Source organism: Pomacea canaliculata, linkage group LG2 (assembly GCF_003073045.1).
Source record: "Pomacea canaliculata isolate SZHN2017 linkage group LG2, ASM307304v1, whole genome shotgun sequence".
NCBI classification, from domain to species: domain Eukaryota; kingdom Metazoa; phylum Mollusca; class Gastropoda; order Architaenioglossa; family Ampullariidae; genus Pomacea; species Pomacea canaliculata.
The window spans coordinates 40,193,249-40,213,335 of NC_037591.1; the positions used below are offsets into that span (position 1 = coordinate 40,193,249).

General features: G+C 38.6%; 2 protein-coding genes across 3 annotated transcripts in view; one reads left to right on the forward strand and one right to left on the reverse strand.

Annotated features, from left to right (window-relative positions):
- Positions 1–20,087, reverse strand: part of LOC112556888 (low-density lipoprotein receptor-related protein 4-like) — a 260,038-nt gene that overhangs the window by 189,065 nt on the left and 50,886 nt on the right. The gene's annotated exons all lie outside the window — the stretch shown is intronic.
- On the forward strand, positions 416–14,322 carry LOC112556891 (low-density lipoprotein receptor-related protein 4-like). Of its 2 annotated transcripts, none has more exons than XM_025226318.1 (16): positions 416–529; positions 3,750–3,815; positions 4,216–4,400; positions 5,270–5,423; positions 6,111–6,347; positions 6,862–7,030; positions 7,954–8,087; positions 8,343–8,493; positions 8,815–8,948; positions 9,164–9,262; positions 10,651–10,740; positions 11,295–11,402; positions 12,113–12,268; positions 12,840–12,998; positions 13,237–13,395; positions 13,759–14,322. In XM_025226318.1, exons 1-16 carry the CDS (start codon positions 484–486, stop codon positions 13,761–13,763), a joined length of 2,052 nt encoding a protein of 683 aa, XP_025082103.1. In that variant the 5' UTR covers positions 416–483; the 3' UTR covers positions 13,764–14,322. The 2 variants fall into 2 exon arrangements, with proteins under 2 accessions (XP_025082103.1, XP_025082104.1); XM_025226319.1 differs by having other exon boundaries at positions 439–679.

Here is a 20,087-nt window from a genome sequence, read left to right on the forward strand (position 1 = left end):
AAAGAATAACCAACAGTACTAACGAACAAAAAAACTCAAATACAGAAAACACAAAGAGGAACCAAATAACAAGAATAAGAGCTGTGAGTAACATGTTGCAGCAAAAGGAACGGGTGTAAACAAGAACTAGCATTATGTGAAAGAATGTTAGGAGTAAAAAGAGCAAAGGTTTCTAGGTACGGGTACGGGTACGGCCAGGGCCATCACATAGGCGTCATTCGTCGGGGGAAGGAGGAAGCTTGATACACTTCCACGTGTTATATTATATAATTTGTATATATTATATACTTTATGATGGACGCAGTCACAAGACAACCGGATTTGCATCTGTTGGTGACGCCCAGTCTTGAACTGACATCCTGGTATATTTAACCAATCAAATGTCTGTGAGGTGGCCGTGACGTCAGAATGCGAAGTCTGTTCAACCAATAGATCGTCTGTGTGCTCGTCAGAAGAGGAAGTGATGTCTTTTGTATTTTATAAATGTCCACAGCGCACCACGTCCTGAGAAGGAAGGTCTTGAATGGAGGTAGTAAATTCGTTCTTTTCTTTTCTTCATCTTAGAAAGAAATTTAAAAACCCAGAGTTGATGTTGCTGTCACAGCTTTAGCCACATTCTACTGTGTAATTGTCTGAAAGGAGAAGATTCTTAAGCAAGTCGAAGAAATCGCATCTCGTGGTAAGTGTGCACTGATGGCATCATCATCATAATCATTAATCATTAATCATTAATCATCATCATCATCATCATCATCATCATCATCATCATCAAGGAGAGAGCTTAAATTAACTTAATTATTGCTTAATCCATGTCATCAGCAGCCCCGAAGCTTATTCTGGGCCATTTGACATACGTAATCCGAGGACAAAATTAAAAACGTGTGATCAATAAATAACCTGTGTGACAGCCCAAGGGCCGTTGTCATAAACCCCTTTATAACCGGAAACACAATTCTTGTCCTTAAAATCATCATGTGGCCCCTGGGCAATGACTGTTTTATATGGATGTGTTAATACAATACAGCTGTGCCTTGCAAAACTGCTGCGAGTAACAAATCTTAGTTCAGTGGATGTGAACGAGACAAGAGGAATCTTTGAGGCGGAAATAAATATGCTCTCGCCCTTTACAGAGAAATAATAAACTAAGCATTTGAAGTAGATACGTACTATGAGAATAATTAGTAGTAAACATAAAGTAAGGGATCAACGGAGAGTGGAAGGTTAATATATTTATAAAAGTTACGGTTAAAAAAATAACATAATTATATTTACAAGGTTCCTTGGAGTTGGGAGGTTTCTCTAGAGGCCTCATCTAATTATCTCGAAAGTATTCAGATAGATGGTGTCGAAAGCAGTTCAGGGAGTTCAATTGGTTAAGATTGAGAGGGAGGTTGTTCCACAGCACGCTCCCTGAGTATTTCAAGAGATTTAAAAAGGTCTAGGAATGGAAATATTAAGTTTTGGAGAAGTTCTAGTGTCATTTGAGGAAAATAGAGTCTTGGAGTTAGTTTACCAGTCAATAATTTATACAGGAAAATGCATTTATTTAATTTAAGTATGTTTTTTAGAGGAAGAAGGTATACAGAGGTAAAGTCATATGGGTCTACATTTGGTTTTAGCAAAACGGCTTTGATTGTTCGCCTCTTAACACTTACTAGAGGTTTAATGGAAGCTCCACTAGCGGAGTCCCAGAGGGTGGAGGCAAAGTCAATAATTGACTCAATGTGAGTAGTATAGAAGAGTTTTCTTGTGTCAGGGTCTAAAAATACTTAATTCTTTACATCTGGTAGACATACTTTCTCGGAGATACTTTTGCTTGTGGAAAATATTGTTTGGTCCACGATAAGTTATTGTCGATGGTAACATCCATATGTTTGAGGAACTGTACTTCCATTAGTGATTGAACAGACCATATCGCTACACTACGAAACACTATTGAACACTACATGCCAATTGTGGAACTTTGAGAAGGCTTTTGACAACGTGAACTAGGAACCCATCTGGAAGCTGATGCAGAAGTGCGTATTTCCACCAAAGCTTATTTCCATCATCCAGAAGCTGTATGAGGACTCGACATGCCAGGTGATCCATAACTGAATGCTGACTGACCCCTTCGCAGTGAGGAATGGAGGTAGCCAAGTTTGTATGCTCTCGCCGACAATCTTCCTGATCGTCATAGTTCGGATCATGAGAAGAACAACCTCTGACAGCAGCACTGGCGTTCAGTGGACCTTCGCGAGTCAACTTAAGGATCTCGACTTTGTGGATGACATCAGCTTGTTGTCCCACAGGCAGAAACAAACACTGACAAAACTCATTCGGCTCGCAGAAGAAGCAGCGATGACTGGCCTGACCATCAACATCAAGAAGATAGAGGTCATTTGGGTCCACAACAAGCAAGAAGCCCCACTACAACTACATGGAGAATGTATTGCAGAATCTGACCGTTTCATCTACCTTGGCAGCATAGTCAGCAATGATGGAGATACAGTTGAAGATGTAGAAGCCGAATAAACAAAGCCAGACTCGCATTCCACACCCTGCGACTTATTTGGACCTCCAAGGCTTTATCTCTACACACCAAGATCCGCATCTTCAACGCAAATGTAAAGTCAGTCCTTCTGTATGGATCTGAGACATGGCGAGTGACAAACACCATCACCAACAAGATTCAGACATTCGACAACAGATGTCTGAGCCACATCCTTAACATCAGATGGCCTGAGAAAATCTCCAATGCAGACCTGTGGGACAGAGCCAAACTAGCAGTTAAGACATCAAGTAGCGGAAGTGGAGGTGGACTGGTCACACCTTGCAAAAACCTGCCGACAATTTAACATGGCAAGCTCTGTGATGGAACCCACAAGTAAGGCGCAGGGATAGGAGTCCCAGACAGACAAGGAGAAGACTGGTCCACAGCGAGGTGGAGACAGCTGGCATAACATTTCAATAATGTTTTGTATTGTAGCTAAATGGTCTTTGCATGATTTACCCTGCCGAAAGCCTGCCTGTTCTTGCCTCAGTCTCTTGTCTAGGGCATTCTTCAGTCTCTGCAGGATGACTGTGATCAGCACCTTGCTAGTAATGCCAGTGTCCGGTCGCCTATTTTTGGGTGGCTAAGCTTTCAGTCTGCTGGAACTTGCTCCTGGTCCCGAATTTTCTGCAGCAAGGGATGTAGCATCTCCACTTTGGCTGTTGGGTCTGCCTTGAGTGCCTATGCAGGAAGGCCATTTGGGACTGATACCTTGCCAAAATTCAACGACTTGATGGGTTTGACGATAATTTCTGCCTTGGCTGGTAGGTTGGCGTTTAGTTGGAGCTTTTCGGCAGCTGGGGTTAGGGTTAGGGTTCTTTTCTTCTTTTCCTTAATCACTTTGAAATCTCTAAATGAATGTAGATAACTGAGATTTACGAAGATTAATATTGATTCCCTCTCTCTATCTATATGTATACCAACTTTTCATTAAGCATTAAGTAAATATTAAGGTATGGCGTATGTTTGTCATTTCAAGCCAGTATTTATTGGCATAATCTCGTGTCAGACCCAAACGACGGGACAAGGTATTCGCTGTCTTATTTTGACATTTCAAATTTCTGCGAAAGAAAACTAATTTTGCGTTTAGTAGAGAGAAAATTATATGAATGATATCTATGCTTTAAAATCTGTAAAATTAAAGAGCATCAAGTCCATTCTAAATCTTCGGCAAAATGAAGTTGGAGAGGTCAATCAGACTTTTTTTTTCTTTCAGCACTCGCAATGATCACGCCACTTGTTTTCTGTTTTATTACATTTGGAGTTCACCAGCAAGTGCAAGGTAATCACAACGTAATTTTCAATACTAAAACTGTACTAAAGATAAATATATCTCTATTTTATGAGAGACAATATAATATCATCTTTAGTCCTTATAAGTAAGTGATTTCTTATGTTACCAATTATTATTTAATGCGTTTGCTGCCTCATCGACCCACCCACACACTAAATTCATTTAGCAGCACACTCTTTGCTGTAATAAACGTTAGTTTTTCACAAAACTAAAATATTGTTTAAAGTAACAACATTTTAATAATATTTTAATAATTATGAAAACACTTAGCATACTTTCAATGAGATAAATCATGCATTAAAAAATTGATTATTATCCTCTATATGGCTATACATGAGTTTTTTCTAAAGAGTGCATTCAACGTCTTAACTTTATGTTTACCTTCTAGCTTGTGGCGGTGTATACAATGCTCCATCCGGCTCCATTACGTCTCCATTGTACCCGAGCTGGTACCCGCCTAATCAGGACTGTGTTTACATAATGAAGGCAGCAAGAGGATATCGCATAACCCTGACATTTCTCCGTTTTCAGCTCGCAGATGAAACTGAGAATTGCGACTACGACTATCTGCAGGTATGAGTAGAATTAAAAGTCAAGGATTTAGAGGTTTTAATCGGTAGTTGATTTCACAGTAAGTCCTTAATGAACTCCAGAGTGTGTTTTTCCTAATTATTTTACACGTTACCATTTAGATTAAGTCCAGTTTTACCCGGACAGATACAAACAAACGAAAAATATGGTTAAAGATACTTATTCCCTTAACATCTAAGTCCCTTTCAGTTTTGGATATACATGCCTACTAATGTTAGCCTTGACATAGCGAGGTCAAATCATGACGTCACACCTAATTAACATAAATTCTCTACTCGCTTAGAAATTCACGGTGTAAACGCATATCGTATGCAAGCCTTTACCTACTAACATCAACAAAAGTCTTAATTTCAGAAACCAGATAATCATTCAACAATAAACTTATTAGGCTATTTCAGAGACCTGCATTAAGACACACACAATCCGTTATTAACCGTTTAGCGATCACACGTCTTTTATTAAAGTCACTTTCTGAGGCAGTCCTCTCTGATGACCGCCGTTATCAGGTTAGGAGCTGCGATATAAAAAAAAGAAAAGTCAAGTACGATAGTTTTGACCCATTTACCGGACGGTTTCCTTTTCATTGAAATGATAGAAATAATAAAAAAGGTTTGTGACAAAGGATCTCTGTACCTAAGACGCTTGGTCTCTTTCTGTTCATTCTAGTATTTGCATAATGTGAATGTTGAAAAGAGATGTGTTGTAGTTTAAACACATTTGAACGACGCTTTATCCAATTATAAAAAAGTCAATTTTCCTTCACCCCCGTCCCCACAAAGCATCTTTAGTGAGAGGATGACAGTAAGTGTCTAGTGTATACTTTGACAGAATACATTTTTCTTCTCACCAAGATTAGAGATGGCGGACTTGATACGTCACCGTATATGGGTAACTTCTGCAACACAACAACTTTCCAACGACGATCATCGTCAAACACCATGTGGATGAAATTCCACTCTGATTCTTCACGATCCGGAGCTGGCTTTCAGGCAAAATATACCACGGGTAAAAAACACTTGTCTTTGGTAAAATTTTTAATTTAATGGTAACATATACCAACCAAGTATCGACAAACAGGCAGCTGGGGAACATATTCAAGTGATAGAAATTCAGCTTAGAACAAAAATGTTAATTGAAAACATGCTTCTACTTTCAAGAATGGATTCAACAATATGTAGACCATGTCAAACTCGATTTCTAGGTGGCCGCTATAGCTTATTTTGTCTACAATCAATCACGATTGAACGGTTAACAATAAAAGTAATGACATTTTAAAGTTATTGGTTCTTACATAGTAACTATTTAAATCACAAACACACACACACAGAGACGAATACACACTCTTCCCTACCCAAATTGTGGAGAAAAATTGGTCTTTAGCAATAAGTTTTAAGAATGTGTCACAAAACATGTCTTAAGAGGCAAACTTTAGCCAGCCAAGAGTTTCCTTCCCATGTTCATATTCTTTGCGACATGAACACAAAGCGTGTGTGTGGGGGAGGGATGCAAGCACGTGCACAAGGACATGAAGCTTTTAGGTTGTCTGTTCTTGTTTTTACACCAATGTGTCAAATGTCTGGAGCTGTAGTCAACTTACATCAAAGAGATTACTGCTTGTTATTCATTCTTTAAGTGGCTCGACTTTACCTTTGTTAATGTCTTCAAATGGATTTTGAAGATTACTATTTACAGAGATAATCCTCCAAAAGTTCTTCCTTTTAACTGGATCTGAACCTCCGGGCATTTTCCGTTATGAATTCGACATACCTAGCTGGGCTAGCATCTCTCCCGGTGGGCTGAGAGAGCCTGATGCCATTGACTACAATCAAGAGGAGAGTCGCATCTACTGGACTGACAGAACAGAGAAGACGATCAGATCAGCGAGTATTGATGGCACCGACGTTCGCCTTGTTCGCAATTTCAGCTCCGGTAACTCGTGTCATTCAAAAATAAATATGTGTGTATATATATATAGAGAGAGAGCTCTCGAATTCCGTTTTCTTCCTTTGGAGGGACTGTAAACCTAACATTACGCATTTATAAAGAACTTATTCGCTTAATGACAACCGTGGCACTGCTTTTTATTTCTTTAACCGTCTTGGCTTGGTTCTTTGAGCGCTGACAGCATCTTTGTAACGATTCACAACCTTATATGGTGATCCTAATTGCAGTTCACGTCCATAAATACAACTTTTTTCTTTTAATTTGACATTATTTAAAACATGAATTTTGTTTCAAATATTTATTTTGTTTTTAAGGTTGTTTGTGTCAAGATCTACAAGTTCCTTTTAGAATGATCTTTTACTGCTATCTAATCGAATAAGGCTTAACAAATAATTCCTCAGTGATGATGATGATGATGATGATGATGATGATGATGATGATGATGATGATGATGATGATGATGTAAACAAATAATGAAAAGTACTTACAATATTTCCAGACTCCATGCCAGACGGCCTGTGTGTAGACGCACTGTCCAGGCTCATCTTCTACACAGACGCAGGCAATAAAGTCATCGGCATGATCACCATGTACAGAAACACTCATCGAATAGTCATCAACTCCTCACTTGACATGCCAAAAGACATCAAGCTTGACAAACACAATGGGTAAATAAATATAAAATGTAGGAAATTGTTTTAATACAGAGATCAAGCATCATTGATCACATGGTGAGAATCTCACCTTGGACTTCCTCGCCATCGTTTATTCCCTTGACAACTGTTTGTCACCAGATGATCTCATCCAGTACTCACAGTAGTGTGCTGAAGAAATTTTGTGGCTCTCCACTACTGATTTCCAAGGGGGAGTCACTCAGGATGACACATTGCTTCAGTCGAAATAGATAATTTTCATAAAGAAATGATATCAAAGTAGGCAGTTACTTTGTGTGTTCAGATCCCCTACCTGACAAAGTTAGAGACATTGCAGGTACACGAGGACATTTGCAGTTCGTACTTTGTAGTCAACTTGATACTCGCTTCTGTGCGACCTCTGTCCAGTCTTTCATTACTGCTGTTGTATTGTAATCCTCTTGTTTTAAAGACCTCACCCTGTTAGCTGTTGAGTACTGCACTCTTTGAGCCATTGTACACTCGATCTGTACTTATCTACCTTCATCGTTTGCATTGCTGATGTCACTTTTCACTATTTTGCACTTGATACATGCTTTGGTGTTTTGATTTCCCTTTTTGTTATTGGCATTCTTTTGGTAACAAAGATTTGAAACATTTTCTGTTAACAAAGGTTGTTTGTTTTTTCTGTATATGCAGTACAATTTACCTGAGGTAGATAAATCAACCAAATTTTACTTTCTTTGTATGCTCACAAAAATCTGTTCCTGCAAAGTTTTATGGTAAAATATGTGCGGTTTTACAGAGGTATAGACATACACATACAGGCACACAAACACATAATTTGCAACACTTCGCTTTATAGTTGAAATGTATAATGATAAAGTTATTGCTGCAGTCAGTATAAATGAATGTTTAAATAGTAACCTTTCATTTCTTTGGTGAAAATACCAAACTAGTGTAATGTACTGGAGCGACCGTGGCGCCACACCTACCATAGAGCGAGCCAACTATGACGGTACAGGACGTCAGACTCTGGTCTCAGGGGGCGAGTATCTCAACCAACCGAACGCCATCGCTCTCGACACAGTCGGTGAGATTCTCCCTCATCCTTCCCTTCTTCTTTCCATTCTTAATTATTTTACTTTCTTCTTTGTTATTATATTATTATGTCTGGATTATTGTTTCTTTCTTGTCAGTATTTGTGTGGTAGTATATTTCTTCCAATAGATAGGAAGTATTGACTGTCTGTATATCTTTGTAAGTATATGCATGCGTGCATACGCGTGCGCGCGTGTATATATTTAAATGACGTTCGTCTGTGTGTCTGTGTGACGTTCGTGTGCAGGTGGCAGACTGTACTGGGCAGATGGTGGCACGCAGAAGGTAGGCTGGGTGGATTTGAAAGGCACGAAAAGCTTGGTGATTCTAACTGTCGAGGGATCACTCTTCTACGCCATGGACATCTATCAGAACGACCTCTTCATATCAGACTGGCAGTTAAAAGATTTTCATGTATTTTCCTTACATGTCATTTTTTGAACTCTCTTTCAGACAGAAACGTTCTCATTTTCAGTACTCATAATATAATTAAACTACTGTAAACATCGTATTAACTCTTAAAAATATGAAAAGGCAGCTAGTAAAGCAAGTAACTCTTTGAGAGTAAAAGATATTTTTGCTGTTACAAATACTCTCCATCTATATTCTTTCATTCTTTGAAATTGAAGAAGATAAATGTTGTGTCTGCGCATGTGTTGTAGCTATGTGTGATCGTGAACGTGTAATTATAGCAATCAACTTTCTTTTTCAATTTCCAGTTACAGCATTTTTAATAGAAATTGGTCATCAATACGTCGCTATGGAACGAATGGGACAAAACAAAAAGATGTTACATGGTATAAAGGACGATTCAATGATATCCGTGTCTACGCAGAGGAAACAGAAGACAAAGGTACGAGGGCGGTATTAACAGGTTTTTATAGACATGAATAGTTTTACCTGTAAACACCACACACAGGTAAAGACGCTTAATGCAGTCTTGTACTAAGTTCAGACGTGAGTATCTATGTACACTTTTAGCCTTATAATTTAAAACAATTGAAGTCAGTAAACTGCTATTTTAAACCATTTAGTTTTTCACTTCGGGTATCTCGTCTCCTAACACAGGGCCAAACGGATGTGGAAACAACAACGGTGGCTGTAGTTACATCTGTATACCGACACCTGGCAACAGAAGTAAATGTCTTCCTGATGGCACAGAATCCAGTAAGTGACCAATAAATACTTTGGCAAACAGATGTTGATAATGTGAAACCATTTATCCATAAAGGTAGAGGATACAGTCATTGTATTGCTATACGACACTGTTTGAGGTTTTTCAATTGCCGCAACAATAAATAAAAAGTAAAGAAAAAGATACGTGAAAGAAAACAATTTCTGCTTTTCGGATTCTCAAAAACCTAAAAACTAAAAAAAAGAAATAAATACCAAAAGAGAAAAAACCCAAAACAAAAAACAAAAACGTTGTAGCCACAAAAGAAACAAGGAGAATAGAGAGAGACACTTATGAGTGTCATCGAGACTTCATGTCCGGATATAAATAATAAATGATGCATCTTTAATCAGCTATATTTTAAAGAACATTTATAAAAAAAGTGGTTGAAATAATTTCATCATGAGCTAGAAAACAGCGCGCGTAGTATAGAATTACTGTTGAGTACAGTAGGACATAAATGCTATATTACGAGAAAGAAAGGGAAGCTGCGTGGTTCCTATATAAATTAGAGGAGAGCCTTATTAAATTTCAACAATAATAACTACCCATGAATCTGAACAAAGAATATGTACTTTTATTAGAGAAACATGCTAATCACATGCTCAAATCTCTTTCTCTACAGATTATCGTGCTTCAGTTTCATGTGGCGTAATGATAATATATGATTATATATATATAATTTCAAGTTTTACAACAATACAAAGGAAAAACCTTTATCGTACTGTCAGACCTATTCACTCATAATAAAAATTCAAAAAAGTATCGTTAACTGACGTCCATACATAAGAACCTTTTGTCGTCGCCAGTGCCTCGTGTGTCTTTGAACCTACCTAGCCACTCTCTCTGTCAAACTTTAGTTCACGCATTCACAAATAGTTTCACATACTTTTGTTGACAGCTTCTAAAGCAGGTCTTTCCGAATCACATTGGTAAAAGGCGACACACGCCTCACACCATCACCAGACACACAATGACTAACGGCAACACGTGTGGCAGGACTGGCGAACTTTGAGTGCTTACTGTTTGTACCAGTGTCTGGAAGTACATTTTATACTGTATCTGATGAAACAAGCTAGGAACAACTACCAACTACCGTTCTCGCACCGAATATTCTGTTTTACAGGACTGTTAGGGTCACACATGCACATAGGTATAGACGGGGGTAGAAATCCCTGTTGTCCGATACCCGAGCTACTCACAAACTGCTGAACGCCGATTGGATGTTTACACAGAATACCAAAAAAAAAAAAAAAAAGCGAAATGAGGTCGTCAACAGTTTAAGACCGATGTTATCAAATGAAATGGCAGCAAAACATTTTTTTCTTTAGTCAATGAAACCTTCTGCTGTATTTATAGTTTATTTCTCATCAATCTCCAGCAAGCACTGACGGCACAACTACATACAGTACAACCACATCACGTGATTTGGTCACATGGAGCTCTACAGGTGAACCCACCAAATTACCAGGTAACCCTTAGCTAATACTGTGTCAGTTCTTATTTTAGCGAAGTGCTTCTTGCACAGAGAGTATTTTCCTAATGATAGCCTACATTGTCTCCGGCGAGAAAGCAAAACCCATACACAATTTACTATATGCTATAAGTTGACAATAAGAAAATAAAGTTAGTATTGACTACGCCCTATTGAGAAAAAGTTTGAACTAGGCAACTAGCAAGTTATTTGGTTTGATTTTTATTTAGACTTCGCAAAAACTTATGAGTGAAAACATGACCTAGAAGTAAACTACCCGCAATTTGAGTAAATTTTACCCGCTCCCCTACAGAGAGAGAGAGAGAGGAAGGGAGGCCGTTATATCACCTGTCTACTCTTTTGATTAAAAGAACATAAAGACGAAAGAAAGAAAACGAGGGACATCTTTAGAATAATCGCAAAATTAGTACAAAACTGTAAAAACTGAAATAAAAAGATGTTGCTTTAAAAGTAACACCTGGATTATCAGAAAGAGCAAGATTGTAACATTGCGTACACACTATACAATGTCTCGTTGTTTTCTTTTTCAGGAGCAGAATCTGCCATCACTAGCTCTGTGACCATCACTGTTGTCTGCAGTGTGGCTGGTGTAGTAGTTGCTGTCGTTGTCGCACTCGTCGTTGTGTTCAAACTAAGACGTGAGCCACCAAGTGTCGAAAGAACACTTTTCTCATCAGATTTTACCGCCTTTTACTTCTGTACATACTGTATTCATTCACAAACACATATCCTCAACCAGACCACAAAGCTGTCTTAGACACTTACCTTAGATGTACATCTGGAGCAAAGAAATTTAAAATTAAATTTACAGAAAAGAAACATATGCAAAACCAAATGTAGGTGTAAAGATAAAAATAATAAAAAATATTTTGATTACAGCTATAATTATGAATAAATCGTATAGTGAAACTTCTTTTCCGATTGTCCTATAATTGCTCACAACATATACAGGGTTAGTCAAAAATATACAATGTAAACGAAAAATGTTCCATTGGTGCTAACATAATTTTGACTCAATATGAATTAAAGCAACATGTGCTGTTTTATAGTTATGGGGAAGCCACCCTGCCAGCTGGAATTGCACCTCTGAATTCTTGGTGCACAAAATTGACTTGTGATTTGAGTTTCTTTCTCTTTTATTGTCAACAAATACACAAGAATGTTAAATAGAACTCATAAGAGAATATAATGAAAACTAAGAAGTACCAATTTCAGTTTTCAGCTCTTTTAATCAATTACGGCTGCTTAAAAATTAATATAAAAAAAAAGCTGATGACCAACGTGTCTGTATGACTTGTGTCTACAGGAGCGATGACCGTGGAATTCTTTTGAATGTTGCAATGTGCAGGTAAAAGCGATGACAAGCAAGGTGTGGCGTATACAGGAAGAGGGACCACGCCTGATATCCCATTGCCCGCCATATCACACTCAGCCTTTAATGTTGTTGGCAACATTTACAGCAAGTCTCGACCTGGTAAAAGCGGAGACAACTCTAATGACGGAGGTAGGCACACCGAGAGAACTATTTGTGATCGTCAAAACATGTCTAACAGGTCCATTGACGATTCTTGAACGTTTATTATTTCGTCTGGTAGACAGAAAGGTGAGGATGGCAGAACATTCCTTTCATTAGTCAAGCCTTGGATTTCTGTCCGGAGTTGGTGGGTCTAAGGAAGGGGGCGAACTGGAAGCTGACTGTCTGCCTCCATATCTGCTGATTGTGGTTGTCAAGTCATTGAGCTGTTTACGTAGACATGTTGAACTATCATTCATGTCAAAACATATCAAAAACACATTCTAACTTCACTTCCCTACAATCCTACCAACACAGGTATTGGAAGATAAATGTTGTCTACAAGTATTGTGAAAGTAGCTGGGACGAAATCATTTGATTATATCCGAGTACATTGCCAAGATAGCTGCAATATGAATTATATAAAATATTTTAGTTTTTTGCGGTGTTAAACTTGTCCTTAAAGACCGTAGCACCAAGTAGTGAATAGCTATCGTCTTAGATTATTATTAAATATGTGACTATTGTGCATGAACCTCTTCTTGGATGATGATTTGTGCAGGTGGGAGGAACTGTGAACAGCCCAAGACATTCACAAAAAACAACCTCGTTCCTCCTGTCGCGAGGGACCAACAAGCGTTCACTGCCAATGAAGTGTATGTAGATGCGGCATCTTTAGAAGAGCCTTGTTATGCAAATTTTGTTTCTATCCACGTTACAGGTAAGTTCACAAAGTATCCAGTGTAATCAGTTGTCATAAATTTTATAAATTAAAAGACATGAATCTACAAAAAATGTTATTTGTCCTCCTGTTCTTCTGATGTCCTGGTTTTGACTTATCCTGTTTAAACTTATCGTGTGTTATTGTCTCATCTATCAGCGAAGTCTAGTCGACAGCATCTCATGGTTTGCGTTTGAAGAAGTGCAACTGTTCCCAGTCCTAGTGATATTTTGTGCAGATGAGAGCAGCTGCCAACAACCTGTGACATCCACCAATGGGAAGCTACTTCGTTCCTTAGCCAATAGGGAGCAAGCAACCACACCTAGTGATTTCTATTCCAATCTGGGCTATGAAGAAGAAAATGTTTATGAAAATTTTCACTCCAGTCACAAAACAGGTAGGTTTAGGAAGGAAACCATTTAGTGAGATTTAACTACATAAGAAATACGGCCATTTTGAAAACAAATGTCACTCACCTTCCTTTTCGTATAAGAAGTATATACCAGGATTTAACTGAATTTCGCCAACGGAAGATTAGATTCTAAAGATAGACGTACATGGGAATACAGCGGCTTTTGTGGTATCAAAATAAAAACATCGTTAATTGAAAAAAGATTTCTGAAAGAAAATTCTCCTTTTATTGTAAATCTATTATCAGATCACAATGTTTCAATTTCACATGAGTTTTACTAAAAATCTGAGTTTTTCACCAAATGGAGAACCGTCACTAAATGAATATTTTGTATTGTTTTTGTTGTAGAGTGAGTGAGAGACGAACCACTTGCTGTTCAGCTTTCAGTTGAAGTTCTGACTTCACCGACAGCAGGAGCTTTCAGATGAAGTTTCCATAGCAGCGGACCTACTTTTTATGTCAGAGGAACTGAATGACTATTTTTGCTAGCGTTTAAATAACTATAATCTTGTAATGATTCGAAGAAAGTTGAATTTATTTTTGTATTTTACAAAAGCTTTACATACTCTCTGAACTAACTTGTGAGCAAGATAAGCATTTAACCAATTTCCAGCCTCCCTTCCTCTTCTTGATGTCTTGGCTGGAAGGATTTTGGTTGGTTCTCTCCCACAGGTCTGTATTGGAGATCTTCTCTGGCCATCTGATGTCATCTGATGTTGAGGATGTGGCGCAGACATCTGTTGACGAATGTCTGTATCTTGTTAGTGATGGTGTTTATCACTCGCCATGACTCAGATCCATACAGAAGGACTGACTTTACATTTGTGTTAAAGATGCGGATCTTGGTTGGTAGAGACAAAGCCTTGGAGTTGCAGATAGGTCTTAGGGTGTGGAATGCAAGCCTGGATTTGTTTATTCTGCTTCTGACATCTTCATCTGTACCTCCATCTTTGCTGACTATGCTGCCAAGGTAGGTGAAACGGTCAGACTCTGTAATACATTCTCCATTTAGTTGTAGTGGGGCTTCTTGCTTGTTGTTGACCCGCATTACCTCCATCTTCTTGATGTTGATGGTTAGGCCAGTCATCGCTGCTTCTTCTGTGAGCCGAGTGAGTTTTGTCTGTGCATGTTGTTCTTTGTTGGACAACAAGCTGATGTAATCCGCAAAGATATATTTTCATTATTTGTTTTAAAATATCAATCAATCTGTTCATTCGTTTTTTACGTTTAAGGCACGCGACAATCAGAATTTACCTTTCTTACCAATGTTGTTGTCTACACTGGAACAGACCAATACGAACATTTTATCTGTAAGAACGTTTTTGATGAAAACGTTAACTTGAACAATGTAAATAAAAATATTTTTACAACATTAAAAAGGCTTTATTTCTTGATTCAGACCTCACAAACTCCCTTTTCACACACATACACTTTTTATAGAGGGGAAATGATTGATACCGACAAACGCGCATTCTTTGAACAAATCGCAAGATGTCTACGACTATCAAAATCACACTATATGGACTGGTTCTTTTCTTTCCTCCTTCGCTTTCCCTGGACCAAAAACCTTGAGAAGAAAAAAGAATCAAACATACCTAAATCTTCCCGAATGAAATAAAAAAATTAAAACTTGACAGACTTTTATTTCTTCAGGAGCAAAAGCGTAAATTAAAGACCAGCCTAAACGGTTTGCGATATTTTCAACTATCAGTAGATAAAGGCGATATAAACCTAAATTGTGCATTTCACTTCGCCTACTTCAGACATAACGAATTACCTAACTGGTTGAACTTTTCGCGATTTAAAGGGAAGTAATCCATAGTGGAACAATTTCTAAAGGTTCCAGTGTTTTCTCCCTTACGTATTCGTTCTTTACGTACATAATTACAACTTCAGACTCCTACTGTGGTTACAACAATGAGTTGCACACCTGTGCGTGGCGAGTGAACTAGGTCAGGCCACATGTTTGGCCCCCAGGTGTCGCTTTTATTTCATCATGTAATTAAATAATGCTTCTAAAATAACTGTTCCAGCGGTCAGGGTCAAACAATATGTGGATTGTGTTCCACTGCAGGAATGTTGGTCTTCCGACCAGAATTCAGCAAAACATGAAATATATCCGGACTACAAAGTCACCTTTTTTCATTGCCTTATACATCTAGTAGTGTTGAGCAAAAACTGTATTAGATATGAACCATGTTGTAAACACTGTGACGAAAATTGTGAAGTTTATTAGAACAGGAGGGGTCAGCCACCCACAATTCATCTGTTGTTTGCGGAAGTTGAACCCGATCCCAAAGATGTGCTAATACCGCACTAATGTCCGTTGGCTCAGATTGAAGATAATGCAATAATTTATAACTTATATATCACATGGCCTCTTTATAATTTACTGTGATTGCTAATGCAAACAACTGTTAATTCAGACGGTGTCTAATGTGCAGTTAGATGCTATTTCTCTTATGATACTCTCTTCTGTCCTTAAACTTTTCTTTGCGACACATGGGTTTTCTCAGTCAATAGTATAAAAGATACAGAAGAACGATTCAATAGTCTTCCTTAGAGAGGAACTAGTAAAAGGTGTTTACCTACGATTATGAAGAAAATCACAGACATGCAATTAGTCCTAATTACAGCACGATGTTCGACCTTCAAGATGAAAGTAGAGAAATGTTCTAAGTGTGATGCATGTCAGTAAAATCTAATTTATTCTCGTCTTTGTTTTCTAAATTAGCTTCACCTCCATTACAAACGCTGCATTTTCCCCAGTCCCTTGTAGAGAACGGCTACTTGACCTGTTTCATAAATGCAACTTGCCTTTAATTTCTACCCGGTTCTGGTATGGCCAGATTTCCTTATTTTGCCCTTGGGATGCGACATGCCATACTTGCGGGCGATACGAGCTGGATTGTTTGTTCTTCTGTCCTTCATATGCTGTCCATGTCTTGTTATTGAAGCGCTACGAACATGCTCCTTACGAGTGTGAGTATGTGATATACAATTTATTATTATTATTATTATTATTATTATTATTATTATTATTATTATTATTATTATTATTATTATTATTATTATTATAATACATGTGTGCGATTTAACATCCCAGACGGGCTGAGAAACGAGGTTTGAAGAGAAAGAGGGCTGCAGTGGAATTTAGTCAGGTCGTATAACAGGAAACTTGAGAGAGTTTTACTTCACAATAAAAACAAGCAAATCTCATGTTTCCTAAATCCGGGTTAGCTTGTCCTGCATCAGAATGTAGGTCTGTATAGTCGCTATTTTTTAAAATTTTAGTTTCATGTTGGGAATGCATCAGGTCGCACTACAGGAAACTTTTGGGAAAAATGAATTTATGACCAGTGTTCATGCCTGAGCCGTTAACATCTCGCAGCTACAAGAAAAGGATGAAGAAAACGAGAGTATGGAGAGTGGAAGTAAGAACTAGAATAATAATGCATGAGAGTGAGTGAGAAAGTGGATGGGAAAGAGAAAGTGTGATAGCATCAGAGCGTGGAGAAAGTGAGTGTAAGAGAGAAAGCAAGACAGAGACGAGAAAAATGTGGAAGACAGAGTAGAAGAAGCTGAGAATGGGAGTACGAACAAACTAAATTTCGCGACCCTGGGTAGATACTTTTCGACAGGTAGTACAGAGGAATAATACATACATAGACTAAATCAACAATTCCTCACTTCTACAACACACTCCCACTGATACACAAAGTAAATACAGATACATGCCATGCAAGCTCATTGTCAGGACAGTATGGGGTCACAGGGAAATATCTTTTCTGAAAAGATGTTAATCAAGAAACAGGATTGGACCTAAAGGTGGTAAGACAATCAGACGGGCAAAGGCTAGAAAAGGATAGAATCACACGATCAGTGACCGGACTGACTGCTGGTCGTTCGATCCACATCAGTGAGTTCTCTCTATATATCTTCATTTTTATAGAATTTATCAGCAGAGTTCATTAAGGAGACATACGGCTTTTTCGGCATAGGATTGGAAATTTTCGCCAAGTGATTTAGTCACACCCACAAATTGTTGTTTCCTCTCGAGCAGGGGTGGGAAATTAATTTTCCCAAGGGGCCGCATGAGAAATTGGGATGGTTTTAGAGGGCCGGACTAATATAGTTAATTCAGTTTTACCCAATACTGTATATGTAGTATATATACTGGCGGGCGGGCCAGTGGGCAGGCCGATCAAAGACAGGAGGCGGGCCGGATGCGGCCCGCGGGCAGCCCCTTGCCCAGGTCAGCTCTAGATTCACCATCTAGCCTGTTCAATGTTTATTTTGATTTTATAGCTGTTTGTTTACAGCGTCGATTCTGTCCAATTGTTCACTGTTGTTATTCGCTATCTCTTCCACAGAATCGATCTTATTCTTGAGGAGTTAGATGTCTTCTCACACCTTTTCACTACTTACTTCGATTAATTATCTGATCAACTCACCAACATCGTGTGGTCTCCAATCCACTTACCCCCAGCACAGTTTGTGTTGTCTCAAATCTGACCATGGTTTTCATCAAATGTGTCATGTTTGAGGAAGACTGTTCAGTACAGCTTGGATCCCGGGGATTACACTCGTTGCATCTTTGTCATACCTGTTCTCCCCGAAATATGTGTTATCGCTGGGCCTGCGGTTTCGTTCCACCACAAACTAATATCCCTGGACTGCTGGCAGACGATTTTTTTGCATTTAACGGCTAAAACAAGGCATGATACAAGAAAACTTCCGGTTTGGCGACATTCCTTGTTTAGGCTCGCCGAGACTAACAGCGGATCACTTCGCAAGAGGCTGAGCTTTGGTCTCGGCAGACAGACAGCAGTCCACCTATAAATGTCCTTGGTTCCACTCCAGCGATTATTGGGCACACACAGTGTTGTGAAGGTTAGTGGTTGTAGTTAAAAAAGGATATCATCAACCACTTTCTTTATTACTATCATATATCCTCCAGGCATTACTCATTGCAACAGGTTGACTTTAAAGCAGCAGATTCATCCGAGTGTAACAAAATGTGAATACTTTGGGAACACCGAGGCTATAGAGTCAGCACGGCAGACAGCCTGTTGACATAAATGGAAGTTCACAACTATTCTTTTCTCTTACTGGCTTTTTTAAGAGCTTATAAACAAATGTTCATAAAACTAATAAAATGAAACTACTAGAGAAAAATTAGCCAGCAGTAAAGAGCTAGTAATTGTGCAAAAGTTTTTTTTCTAATAAAAGCTATGTAAAGCAGATTGTATAGTGATACTCAGCAGTTTAAAGCATAGATTTTACTATAGGAGCATATTGAAAAGTAGATTATCACATGCTCTGAGAATCATTATGATGCAGCCTTTGATAAGAGAATAGCAATCTAATGCTGAATGTCTATCTACAGCACTACTGTTGTATATCAATCTCCTTCAATCAAAACTCGTGTGCGGACGTTTTGCCGACCGGCGTTCCGCCGCCGGACGTTCCGCCGCATTATGTCAGAGAGAGAGAGAGCTTACGTACTTCTCAAAGAATGAAAGTAACTACTAGATTACACAATAATTCTTTATTTCAAACAAATTTTGCACACAGACTTCACAGACAGTTCACTGATTGTCACAGATTATGCGCAACAGCTTTGAGAAAAAAACATTGATACAATGGCGAGAGAAATGTGTGAGCTAACGGTTCACATGAGGAGGGATAGTGAGAGAGAGTTCACTGATACATTGATACAATGGCGAGAGAAATGTGTCAGCTAAGGGGCGTCACACACTTGACTTCGGCTAAAGTTCCCGCGTAAAATGCCGAAATGTTCGTCGACAAAACGTCCGTCGGCTGAGGACCCCCGCGCCGAAACCTCCGTCGACGAAACATACGTCGGCAAAACGTCCGGCTCCGAAACGTCCGGCGTCGAAAAGTCCGTGTACCGCTTAGACCACCTTACATAAATCATGCATAGACTAAATCATCAACAATTCCTCACTTCTACAACACACCTTCACTGATACACAAAGTAAATACAGATACATGCCATTTACGCTCATTGTCAGGACAGGAGAGGGTCACGGTGGAGTCTCTGCTCAGAAAAGATGTGTCTTAACTCTTAAGTTTGGACTTTGTTTGTGAATAACTTGACACGACGAGTCTTCGTACCAACCTTTCATGATGTTTATGAGCTTAGATGGAATGGCATCCCTACTACAGTCACTAAAAATTATAATCATCATCAACAGACTTGTTTAATGCCATACCCAAGCAAGAGTTACGATTACAGCGCTTTACAAGGAAGATCAATTTAAAGAAAGGTAAAGGTCAGTAACAACAAATAATTTACTGTAAAAGTGATAATGAGAAAATTTGAATATGACACACAGTATAGACCCTGGCCTCCTTCAAATCAAAGGCTGCTTAAAGATTGGTCTGTAGATAACCTCGTTTTCCGTAGGTGGCCTTGCCACCGAGTGTTCCACAACAGGAGGTGATGTGCAGCTGATAATATTAAATGTTACAGGGTCACCCTGCTTTCTTTGCCTTCCCACCTATCACACTGTCATGCCATCAAAAACTAATTAATCATACCATAGTCAAGGGTTGTAGAAATCCTTTTGGCCTTCACGGAATATTTTTTTTAATTTCAAACAGGATGCAATTTTATATGTGTGTTTCTATGTTTGCTAAGGATATAGACC